The sequence below is a fragment of the Vanessa cardui genome, chromosome 7 (assembly GCF_905220365.1).
Source record: "Vanessa cardui chromosome 7, ilVanCard2.1, whole genome shotgun sequence".
Lineage (NCBI taxonomy): Eukaryota > Metazoa > Arthropoda > Insecta > Lepidoptera > Nymphalidae > Vanessa > Vanessa cardui.
This window is the reverse complement of record NC_061129.1, coordinates 1,320,548-1,334,141: the sequence shown is the minus strand read 5'-3', so window position 1 is coordinate 1,334,141 and position 13,594 is coordinate 1,320,548. Positions and strand designations below refer to the sequence as shown.

At 33.1% G+C, this 13,594-nt stretch overlaps 1 protein-coding gene across 1 annotated transcript; it reads left to right on the top strand.

Annotated features, from left to right (window-relative positions):
• The first annotated feature begins 513 nt into the window (after positions 1 to 513).
• On the top strand, positions 514 to 13,563 carry LOC124531370 (inactive hydroxysteroid dehydrogenase-like protein 1). The gene is made up of 6 exons (XM_047105920.1): positions 514 to 798; positions 9,300 to 9,422; positions 11,074 to 11,184; positions 11,729 to 11,949; positions 12,329 to 12,556; positions 13,006 to 13,563. The coding sequence occupies exons 1-6, from the start codon at positions 639 to 641 to the stop codon at positions 13,111 to 13,113; spliced, it is 951 nt and encodes a 316-aa protein (XP_046961876.1). The 5' UTR covers positions 514 to 638; the 3' UTR covers positions 13,114 to 13,563.
• Positions 13,564 to 13,594: the final 31 nt, after the last annotated feature.

Below are 13,594 nucleotides of genomic sequence, written 5' to 3'. Positions count from 1 at the left end.
ATTTAACTTTAACAGAAGTGTTTAACAGCTTATCGGGAGGCGATAACATTAAGTAACTGGTAGCTTGGTGTTAAATATATTTTCTAAAGCAAGTCTTGAGCTCGATGTAAACATAATAGGACCTGTATATTGTGCTGACACACGTACTTATTTGAATAAATAAGTACGTGTGTCAGCACAATATACAGGTATATGTATCCAAATTCCAAACGATACCCTTAAAAGAAGAAGAGGCCTTGTCATGCAGTAGGTCACTCAACTTGACATACATTAAATAATCGTTCGTATTTAACAACATTTCCAAATAAAAGCTGATTAGTCGATTGTCACTAGCATCTCTGTATTTGATATCTAAGCATGTTTCCTGGAAGAAAATCTTAAAGGTTAGGTCAAAAGAAAATTAAATTTGGTCGATCGATTCAAAGATAAATAAATGACATAAGTGTATAAGTTTACGATCAACTTTGATTACGTAGTGTTAGAGCCGGTATCTACGATTGGAACTCACTGCTCCGTCAGTAGTTCAGTACACGCCGCACCGTCATGTAATAACGACGCGTTACTTTCTAAATCGTGACAAAATACGAACACCAATCAAGTTCAGAACATTATCTTAAAACCTGTGCGTTTTTATAACCATGTATTTATTAGCTTTGGCTGTAATTGGGGCGATCGCTGTAGCTGTATTTGTCATAGATTCCCTATGGAGCCTCTTCGAATTGATCAGTTCATATCTGATGCCATATTTTATACCCACGGAAGTGTTACCCTTGTCGAAGAAATTTGGATCTTGGGCCGGTGAGTGATAGTTATAATTGTGATTTATTACCGACCGATATGATAGTTATGTGACTAAACGCGTGCATTCACCTCTGAAATTGTCGCCTTTGACACATTTACCTATATAAATATGCAAGGGTCGCATTTCTGAGTTAATCGCTGTTTGATTCCGGTTCTTATGCGGTTTACTTGTAACCTTGAATACGAAAGGTTTATAGGTATTATTTATTTTTCGCTTTTATTGTGTATTGTTCACGTTTAAAATAATTCCATTAGGATAGATGTTACGTCAATAGTTTTTTTTGCTCGATATAATCAATAATATCCGATTAGGTATATAGGTTTATTTTCAATTATATTTTGTAACGTTTAAGGTCGATAATAGACCGCGCGATCGCCTTATACACGACAATAAATGAATACAAATAAAGGGCAAGTCTATAGACAAACATTCAATGTGTTCCGCAGAGTACTCGAAGAAAATGTAAGAAAAGTCAAGTTTCCTCTTGATGAACAAACTTTTCCAGATTTATCTGCCTAGGCAAGTGCCTAGTTTGTTTGGTTGCAAAGTTTGAGGTTCACGGTTCGAATACTGGTTCCGGTGGTAGAAATTTCTTTAATCATGCATTGAAAGAGATCAGAATATTAATACTATACCGCACATTTTAATCTTCAAATTTTATGATTTTATAATTTAACCATTAAGAAACGAAACTTATTATTATGAATTATGTTAACTAAAATTTCTAAAATTTTTACAAATTTCGAAACCAAAGATTTTTTTTTATTTAATGTCACAGACAGATTTTATTTTGATTTAACGTCACTGTAAACTGACGACGTCTGTTCGAACGATTTACATTTGTTTTTTTTAGACAACCATAATGCCGCTCTCCATTTGGCCAGTAACTTCTATCCGGTCTCTAAAATTAATTCTTTTTTTATAAATTGAAATCAAGAATCCTTATTTTTCTGCAAATCTCTGGAGTTCTTCACTGAGACTGTAATCGATTTTTAGGTGTAGCTATCGACCCATAATCAGTGGGACTAAAATCGGCTTATGCCTTTGATATGAATGATATCGGCTATCTCTATAACACGTGATTGGGAACTGTTTTTATTTAGATATCAAGCTACAATATTTTGCCTATATAAGAAGTAATTGTGTTATTGTCTAATTGCGTATTTATGATAAGTATATTTTGACAGTACGCACACATTATAATATGTGAGCAAGATCAACGCGGCTCTCCTGATACTGTCAGATAAAAACCATTAAATCATTCCTACACTCTACCTAGTATGATAATAATACATATTGTGTTATAAGTTAATTCGTATTTTTAAATTTCCAAAGAGTTTTTATTTCAAAATACCGTGATTTTGTTTTTTCGAACATGCAGTCACACTAATAATACCACGCGCAATAAGCAATTTGATATTTAATTAAACGAATAAAAAATGCAAGATTTAAATTATTTATTGCCGTATCAAATTAAAATGAAATTAGTCAGCTTTTAAGAAACATTTATTGCTAATAAAAGTAATTGTTTTACGTAAAAACGCATAGCAATTATTTGTGAGTGCATGTAATCGACAAAAAAGGCAAGAGTTGGATGCGAGTAGCCGGAGAAACACCACAGTGGCGTTCACTTCAAGAGTCCTACGTCCAGCAGTGGACAAAAAAGGGCTGATGATGATGATGATGATGTAATCGAAAAAAGCATTAAATGGCGGGATTTTTAAATAAGAACATTCTTGAAATTTGGATATCTTTCAGAGCAAAATATAAGTATTGCAGAAATTTGCTAGTAGATTTTAATTGTTTAAATACAAGTGATGTGCATTTTTTGAATTAAGCATTAATTTATTATCATTAATATTATTGGATCAAGAGATAGAACTTTGTCAAGCTTTTTATTGCTTTATTTGTATAAAATAATAATTTAATTATAACAACAATTAAGCTTGTAAAGGCAAGGTTACATTTGTTCATATTTTGTATATATTGTCTATAGAAAACAATAGTGAATATTGTGAACTAAAAAGTGACAGTACCCACTTGCTTTGTTACACAATGTCGTCTTCAAAGATGCTTCGAACGTTTTGTCATGGCGTTGCAAGATACAGCGGTCCTCAAGTCTTGGGTAACACACGGGTCAAACGATCTTCAAAACCGACGACGAAGTGAATAGTAATAGTTATACATAAAATATTTGTCCATTACATTTAGATTTTAAGTTACTTATTGTCAATCTATACATATTATAAAATTGGATTGTCTGTTTGTAATATTAAAATAGGCCTTTATTAGTTTTACAGAGTTTCTTGCCGGTTCTTCTCGGTAGAATCTACATTCCGAACCGGTGGTAGCTTCACTTGATTGTAAAATGAAGATTCAAAAGATTGAGTAAAATCAAAGACAAAATGTCTTTGATTTTACTCGATGCATATGTATGTGTACATTGTACATATACCATGTACAATGTACACATACATGTCTATCTGTTTGTTCCGGCTATTCTCTGGAACGGCTGGACCGATTATGATGGGACTTTCACTGGTAGATAACTGATATAATATGAAGTAATTTAGACTACTATATTTTTTTTTTTGTTAAATACAAACGCGTACAATTTCGCGGGCACGGCTTGTTAAGAATACGTATTCAACTTTTTGTCTAGTTAGTAGTCTGAAAACGTAAAGAAGGCTTCCATTTTTTTATCATCTTTGCCTCTAAATTCTTTTTTTTTTTAGTAGTGCTTTTATTTTGGTTACATAACTTTTACAGTAATTCGTTTCAGTTTAGTAAATATTACCAAATTTCCGTTACATTAATTTATGAAGCCTAATCTCTATCTAATCGATTGACCTGTGTTTCTTGTACGATGAGATATTATCAAACGCGTTTAGAAGTTAATAACTTGTTTCGTGACTTAGTATGGACATTAAATATATTTATTTTTAATCGACATCTATCATATATTCAATTGTTACATATTATTTTTGCATTGGGTACAATACAGCACCAATTTCTTTGGTTTTGCTTATTGTTGCCCAAGTGCATCTTTGTTGTCAGTTTATTCTTATTTCTTGGAAGTAATATTTCTTTTTTGCCTTTTTAAACGAACCCTGCAAAATATTAAGAATCTTGACAAACGGTGACTACCGCATTTTGCAACTATATGAATAAAATTATTCAATACATATTTTGATAAAAAAATCATCAACGCGATTATACAAAAGTTTTATAATATATAAAAAAGTTATATCCATTTATATAATAGCCGACCCCAAATAAAATTGGGATGAGGGCAGCATGATGATGATGATAAAAAAATCATATCAATCTCTGATAGTTATGATGTTACAGTCTGATGTTAAGATGGCTAATGATTTAATTTGTTACTTGATAATTAGGTCTTTGTCCACGGTAATTGATAGTGCGGGGAAAATAAGCAAGATGCAAAATGTTAATAAATAAAAGAGGGTTTTGGTATTTTTTGCTGCAAACGTTATCAAAAGCATAAATAAATATGTTACAAATTATATTATAATATACTTAAATTGTTTTTTTTTTTATATCAAGCTGGACCGGAAAAAGAACGTTTCTTATCTTTTGTAGTTAATTTTAATAATCTGTAATTAATATGCTCACAGTGCTGTGAGTTACTGGATCTTTTTTTTATAAAACTTAAATGTAATGGTCATAAATAAAATGTTGTTATTTTAAAAGGTAAGTAAAGGAGCGAATACTTCGTCTTATAAGTTTAAGTATAATGTAAATGTGTGAGGCGGCTGATGTAATTCTAAGTGTCCATCAACGGAAACCATTAGTGGGTACACAATAGCTTTAGCAATACTATGTGAATGCTGATGTAAAGTCATATCGTCGTCGCTCCTGCAAAAGTCGCTATGTGTTTTTTTTTTATATTTTTCGATAGTTACACCGTTTTAATCGTTATTTTAATACACACGAAGTTTAAAAACAGTTTGGTCATTACTACTAGGTTAAAAGTTTACAAATTTAGCTATATTGACTTGGTAGTAGGGCTTTGTGCAAGCCCGCCTAGGTAGGTACTACTCCCTCATCAGATATTCTTCCGCTAAAGAACAGTACGCATTATTGTTGAGTTCCGTTGAAGGGTGAGTGAGCCAGTGTAACTACAGGCACAAGGGACATAGCATCTTAGTTCCCAATTAATATTTCTTACATAGTCATTCCCGTCAATCAATCCCAGTTAATATTTCTTACATAGTCATTATCTATTGGTGATGGTGACCACTTACCATTAGGTGGCCCATATGCTCGTCCGCCAACCTATAGCATAAAAAAATGCGATTTTCATACATCGAAATTTCCATATATTGAAATAACGATTAAAACGGCACAGCAATTGAAAAATATGAAGAAAACACATAGCAACATTTGTAGGAGCAACGACGATATGTAGTATGACGACCTCCGTGCTCGAGTGGTGTGTACACAGGTTTCCATGGGTACGCCACTCCGAGGTCCCTGGTTTGATTCCCAGCCGAGTCAAAGTAGATTATCATTTGGTTTCTATGTTGTCTTGGGTCTGGGTGTTTGTGGTACCGTCGTTACCTCTGATTTTTCATAACACAAGTGCTTTAGCTGCTGACATAGGGTTCAGAGTAATATATGCGATGTTGTCTCGTATTTATTTTTATAGTCTTAGAAAATACGTTATTTCTATAAACTAAAATATACAAATTTATCAGTTTTATATGATTTATAATTATGTATAACATGTTTTTTACTAACCGCCTATGCAATTTCGTATTTAATATGCAAATTGATTAATTAAATTATAATTTGTATGTTTTTGCTGTCTTTACTCTTGGACGTGGCACGCACACTAATGTATCGTGTATGTATGAGCGTCACTCACTCATAAAAATGCACATAGTAATATTTTACATAGAAGAATAAAAAGTTCGTTATTGCGTGTTTCGTGTAATATTGGTTTAATAAATAAATGTTTTTAAAAACGTTCGTGTTATATTGTATCTACTTCGGCTAAGTTAAAAGTTACATAAGGATGTTCTTTGAGTTTGTAGATATTTCCGCGTTTACTGTTTTTTATATTCTTTTAATCTATGCGATCGCGCATGCGTTAATCGTGTTAATAAATATGCCGATTTACAACTTACATTTTTCTTGAATTAAGGGGTTACCGTTGTACATATGCCTGGATTTATAACGGCTTATAAAATCGAGTCGAGATGGCCCAGTAGTTAGAACGCGTGCATCTTAACAGATGATTGCGGGTTCAAACCCAGGCAAGCACCGCTGATTCATGTGCTTAATTTGTCTTTATAATTCATCTCGTGCTCAGCGGTGAAGGAAAACATCGTGAGGAAACCTGCATGTGACAAATTTCATAAAAATACTGCCACATGTGTATTCCACAAACCAGCATTGGAACAGCGTCGTGGAATATGTTCCAAACCTTCTCCTCAAAGGGAGAGGAGGCCTTTAGCCCAGCAGTGGGAAATTACAGGCTGTTGTTGTTGTTCTATAAAATCGACTACCTACAACTGTACTTAGCATTTAGTACCTATATAATAGGCTATAAGGGAGTTTCTCTGTGAGATCGAATCAGAAATGAGGAGATCCGCAGAGGTCACTGACATAGAATTGCCAAAGAATTGCCACACGTAAATGGGCGGGGCACAGTGCTCGAAGAAGCGACGGATGATGGGGCCGACGAGTTCTCGAGTCGACCATGGACCGGAAGACGCAGCGTGGGTATGCCTGGTGACCTAGGTGGTCCGACGATCTGGTGTAGGTCACGGAAAGCTGCTGGTTGCGGGCGGCACAAAACCGGTCGTTGGGGCGGTCTTTTGGGATACCTATTTCCAGCAATGGATGTTTCAACGGTTGAAATAATTATGAAAATGATGATGATAAGGGATGAAAAGGGGTGTATATCTATGTTTACGTACACTCTGATGTACTGTAATAAGGCCTGCGCTTGTTAAGTCCAAATTATTGTCGAAAGAATAACATCAATTCTGCTTACAAAGCAACAACTGCAGATTGAGTTACAACGTCTAATATTTCTCAATTTTCCATGTTACAAATGTCTGTCATCTCAATTCTGTCGTAATATCATATAAACATTAGTCAATTACTTTGATTTGCAATCATATGTTTTCGCTTTTTATTATACTGACAATTTAGAAATACATTAAGCTGTTTCAAAATAACAACGCGTTTTGTCGTATGGCTTTACATTGTCTTTAAGTTACTATTTATACTAAATACTAATATACATAGAGCCTCTAACATAGCCTTTTGATGCACCGTCAATTCTAAACATGCAATAAAGAATAACATATTAATTTATATTTAGGGAAAATGAGATTTAGACATAGAAAATTTTAGTACGTTTTAATAATATGTAATAATCCAATAAAAGGTTAACAAACTATCTTTTATATATATCCAGATTAATAAAAATCGTTATTATTTTATATAAATTATAAATGAATCAGACTCATAAAAAGAGTAAACTACAGACAGGTACATCTATACTGTCCATATTAATATTATAAACGTAAAAGTAACTCTGTCTGTCTGTCGCTCTTACTGCCAAACCACTGTACCGAATTTGATGAATTTTGATATGAAGCAAACTTGAACTCCAATAAAGGACATAGGCTACTTGTTTGCCTAACACATGACAACCAACACCCTAAAATGCAAGCGAAGCCACGGGTGACTCATCATCATCCTCCTACCCTTATCCCAATTTTATTTGGGGCAGCATGTCTTCTCTTTCACTTCTCTATCAGACGTCATCTCACAAGCAACATGCTTTCTAACCATATCGTTTTTCACGCAATCTATCCATCGTTTCTAGGGTCGTCCTCGACCTCTATATCCATCCACATCCATGCTCAAGGCCTTCAATCCACGGGTGACTACTGGTTTTTAATAAAGTATAAAGTTCAATATGTAGACACTGAATTAAAACTTTCACATGCAATCGGTCAACGCAATATAACATTCGACAGTTTCGCAACCAACCGAATTTTATGCGAAGCCATAATCTCGTTACCGAAGAGTGTGTCACGGCCGTTGATAAAACTATTATAGTAAACGATTTGTAACAGGACATTAATATTTTCAAAATAATTGTTAATGGTACCAATGATAGTGGTCAGGTGAAGCATTGTTCAATTCAATGACAGGAGGAACTTGATTGGTCGAAATGTGGATTCGTTTTTAATGTTATTGAATGCTATCGGAACTGTCCTAGTAAGATTATAGTTGATTTATATTTTATTTAGTTGCAAAGAGAAACAATAACTGTTGATAACATCACATACATTATTCTGATCCCAATGTAAGGAGCTAAAGCACTTGCGTTATGGAATATCAGAAGTAACGATAGTACAACAAACACCCAGACCCAAGAAAACATAGAAAACTAATGAATTTTCTACATCGACTTGGCCGGGAATCGAACCCGGGAGTTCGGAGTGGTGTACTTATGAAAACTGGGGTACACAGGACTTCCTCACAGAGGTCGCCTAAGATGTCATCAAATTGATATCGGAACTTTACTTGTGCGATAATAGTTGATATATTTTTTAAGTGGAATAAATGGCATAGAGAAACAACTGATGATAGTGAATTATATAGCAGTTATTATCAAATCGCGTGGAATGTCTTCATCGATGATTTTTTTTTTTTACTGCTCAAGCCAGTTGAGTATACTTTAGGTTCGATTATTAAAGATATACTGTAATTACAACTAATATTATAAATGCGAAAGTAACTATCGGGCCGTTTGTTTGTTGCTCTTTCACGGAGACACCTTTAAGCTGATTGGGAGTAATTTCAAACTAATATTCTGAATATATTTTTATATTAATTAATCAAATGCGGTTCTGGTTTTTGAATACTAATATATAATAATTTCTAAATTTTTAAAAATAGCGTTTGTAATATTCTGGTTGATTATTTTGAATTATGAAACGGCAAAATTAAAAATATCTATCATCGCCATATAAATCCGCCATTTTTTATCACATCGATTTAATGTCAATGTTTTTATTTGCCTTACGTCTTCGATTGGTATAACTTATTTACATTTCTTCACTGTTAAGTATTAAGCAAATATCTTTGTTTAAATAGCGAGTAACTATGCTGTTATTTCTTCTTAAAAAACACTATTAAAAATCTTTAAAAACAAGATATCGAGCTTCAAAACATGAATTTATAACCATATTTAATACAATGAACATTTATGAATGCTTAGTTATGAACATTACATAATGTTCATAACTAAGCATTCAACTTAGTAATGTAATAAAAATGGTTTACTGTAATTTGTTTTTTGTCGAAGTCGTCTGCATGAAACGCTTTTTTTTGGATCTATTATTATCTTGATTCAAGGATGCTTTTGTTGTACAGATGATAAAAGGTCACTTCTTTATATGTTTTTTTTTCCAAATAATTCGATATGAAACCTTTTTGTTCGCAGCAATTACTGGCAGCACTGATGGTATTGGTAAACAGTACGCGATGGAGCTCGCTCAGAGGGGCATCAATGTCGTCCTCATCAGCAGAAACATTGATAAGTTGAAGAAAGTCGCTGATGAGATTGGTGATTATTATTTTTTTACTAAAAACGACACATGTGAAAAGTAACAGCCTGTAAATACCCCCTATTAAACGGTGGACTCTAAAGAATTAAGAATGTTTAAAAGGTATTCTAACGCACTGTTACAACGCGATTTGATTGGTCCTCGTATGGCAGGGTTTCATATAGTCTCATGATTATATTTAAGCATGGAAAGAACTATATCATCGACATTTCAAATGTGCTTGCTCGCGTTTGAATATAATTAAATAATTTAGTAAATAATTGAGAAAATACAAAAGTATTTTTAAATTGCGAATAAGTAATATAATGCATATACAATAGGCGTAAAGCTATAGTTATAAATAATAATTGTATATAATATGTGTAAGATTCTTTAAAAATAATTCTTACGTATAGATAGAATATAGATATTATAATATACCGAGAATTAAAAAAAACAAACGAAAAAAGAAGACTTTGTTTTTTATCTGTAATTGTAGTTTAAATATGAAAAAAATGAGATCTTGATATCCTACTTAGAGATTTTTTGTAAACACACGAGCTAGCAACTAACAGATAAATATAAGACACAGAGTAGATGCAAATACGACTTCAACAAACATTTACTTACGTGTAACGATTGCTTATAATATTACTACCTAATAATAGTAGGTATTTGTTAAATGCTTAAATTTCAAATGTAAACATGTTTTCATCTACAAGTATTGATTCCTGTTTTCATCTTTAGTGATATCTACGTAGTGCGTTCATCCATATTTCATTATCATCACATAGTATAAAACAAAGTCGCTTACCGCTGTGTGTCCATATATATGCTTAGATCTTTGATGCGAATTTTAAATTAGCGGTGCAACTAACACGAACGGCTTAAAAAACAAAGTAATTTGTTAATTCATCATGGGCAAAACCAGAAAGATGAGCTGATTACTACCAATACAATAATTACTCCCAAATAACTGACTATTTTAAAACAATTTAGTATCATAAATTATATCAATTTAAGATCAAATTATAATAATTATAATTTGTAGAACTATTCTGTTAGAACAAATTCAAATCACAGCACAACAATTCCAGCGCAGAATACCAACGCGATATGATATCAGTGTATCGACTATAATTATGTCATATAGAGATTACTTTGATCAATTAGTGAAAAGTAGTAAATTTAATAATACTTAGATTATTTGTTTATTGTATTTACATAGACTGAGTTTCGCACTATAAAAAAACGAAAGCAACTTTGTTTTATTGGATTGCGTGAAAACTGCTCTTAAAACACCCCACCATCAACTATTTTATTTTAGTGGTCAAATGTTAGCCACATTTTTTGGACAAATTATATATAATGGTCTACATCTCACTGTCTTTGATTTATTCGAGTTCCCTACTCTGTGACGGTGACTGTCATAATAATAAGTTTAACAAAGCGATATCTTAATAGTGAGTCAAAGTTATCAAAATAGCATAGATTAGTAAGTTTTGCAATCTTTCACGAATGAGATATGAGATGATTTCTTCCAGAATAATACTGCTGATTGTAAAGCCTTGAATAGATTAATGATTTTTTGAGTGAATAAATAACGCTCCTATTTATGTTATACTAATTGAATCAATTTCCAGTTAATATAATTTAAAAATTATATTTCAGAAAAGTTACACAGTGTCAAAACGAAGATTATCGTTGCGGATTTCAGTAAGGGGACCGAAATATACCCCAGCATCGAAGAGCAACTAAAGGACATACCTTTGGGAATTTTAGGTATGTCATAATTACAATGTGGCGAATTTTATCAATAAATTCAAATGGAATACACCTAAGTTACGTATTCATGTGAAGTCTAACAATGCCTAAAAAGCACTTGTCTCGCTGTTAGGGTTTTTATACCATCAACGTTTCGATGCATTTCGGTTTGAAGGGCGAGTGAGCCTTGTGCACATACACAAGACACATTCTAGCTACCAAGTTTAATGGCGCTATGTTTAACTAAGGAATGGTAAACATTTTTTGTCATGCCAATATTTATGAACCGTGATTGCCACTTGTCATCAGCTTATTTGCCCGACCTTCTATTATCCGTTTTACAAAAAATATATTTTTATTTAAATGTTGGTAGTTTTTATACAGGAAGTGTCTTGGAAGAAGGCACTGTGACGTGCAAATACTTATGTAGATTGAGCTAGAAGCGTTCAATAGATAATTATAATAATAATATATTGCTGACGTTATTCAGTCGTTGTAAATTATTTATTAATAATTAAATCAAAGTCTATTTTTTCTGACAAATTATTAAATTGTCTTTCAGTGAACAACGTCGGCGTTCAATACGAATACCCGATGCCATTATGTGAACTTCCACCGGCCAAGGCTTGGGAGATCATTAATGTTAACGTGGTCGCTGTGACCACTATGACGCGCATGGTCCTGCCGGGTATGGTGGCGAGAGGCCAGGGAGCTATTGTCAACGTGTCCTCTGGTTCAGAGCTGCAACCTCTTCCCCTGATGTCAGTGTACGCAGCCACTAAGGTAAACAAAAAATACACTTAATACATTACATTGCCTTACTGAGGAGGTGTTAAGAGGTTTAGCTAACGAAGAAAACAAATTAAATGAAATGTATTTTATTCAAGTAAACTACTATAAATACTTTTTGAATCGTCAATATTTCAACTCTACAACCCTTTTGAATAGCAGCCTCCAGCGAGAAGAAACGGCAAGAAACTTGCACACTTGCTCATTTCAAATAACCGTATTATGTATGACTTTGTTTAAAGGGTAAAGCTTTAAGTATAGTTAAAAATTCTATGAGCTATTGCTCCACTTATACGTTACATAATAATTTCCTCGATTCGATTTAAAATATTCTTCGATCTTTAAACATTCAAATATAATTTTAATTTTCCAGGTTTACGTTCGAAACTTCACAATGGCTATACGAGATGAGTACAGTCCGAAGGGTATCCACATTCAGCACCTCTCCCCTCTCTTCGTCTCCACCAAGATGAACAACTTCTCCCAGAAGCTGTTGGATGGAAACCTGTTGGTACCTGACGCAACCACCTACACTCGCCACGCTATCACAACACTGGGCAGAGTGCAGAACACTACGGGGTACTGGTTGCATGGAATTCAGGTAATTGCCTCTATATCTTTATAAATAAAAGACGAAATTTAAATATACATTTAATATCCGTGGTCGAGAGGTGTGTACACCGGTTTTCATGGGTACGCCACTCGGAGGTCCCGGGTTCGATCCCCGGCCGAGTCAATGTAGATTATCATTGTTCTATGTTGTCTTGGGTCTGGGTGTTTGTGGTACCGTCGTTACTTCTGATTTTCCATAACACAAGTGCTTTAGCTACTTACATTGGAATCAGAGTAATGTATGTGATGTTGTCTCATATTTATTTATTTATTTATTTTAATCTATTATCAAGATATAAATTGTCAAAAATTGCTGTACAAGTATATGATACATACAATTTCGTAAAATTTAAAATGTTGTCTACTAATATTGTAACCACCATTATTTATTTGGGTGTTTTGAATTTTGTCGGCTAACATTATTTTTATTCTTTCCAGTACTTCTTCATAAAATTGGCCCCTGAATGGATTAGAATAAAAATCGGTGCTCAAATTAACCGGGAATTTCGGGAAGAACACATGCAGCATACCAGAACTAAGATATAATCAATTGTAGATAATTTAGTACAAATTTTTATTACATTTTTTGTGTTATCTAAGGGTAAAATATAATTAAAATCTTTATGGAGTCGTAATTAATGCCCGATAAACATTTAGTTTATCGAATACTCATAATATTCATTTTAAATGACTCTTGTTTACCAAGAAGTAATCTCAGACCGAATCTTTGCTCTGAGGATATAATATGTGAAAGTGAAGTTTGTTCATTGACGGCATTTAATTTAAAGTATTGTATTTATTGTTATTTTGGTGCTCAAGACAGTTTCACTATGAAAATCATATGGAAATGCACAAAATTAACTTGTCATAGTCGTCAAAATGCGGGGACCATGATAGCCATTTATGACATAGTTAAGATTTTACATGAATATGATAGAAATATATTGTGATATTCTTATTAGGGAGCGAATATAAATTAAATGTTTTACGAATGTATTGCTTTTTTTTTTAATTTTTTCGTCATTTT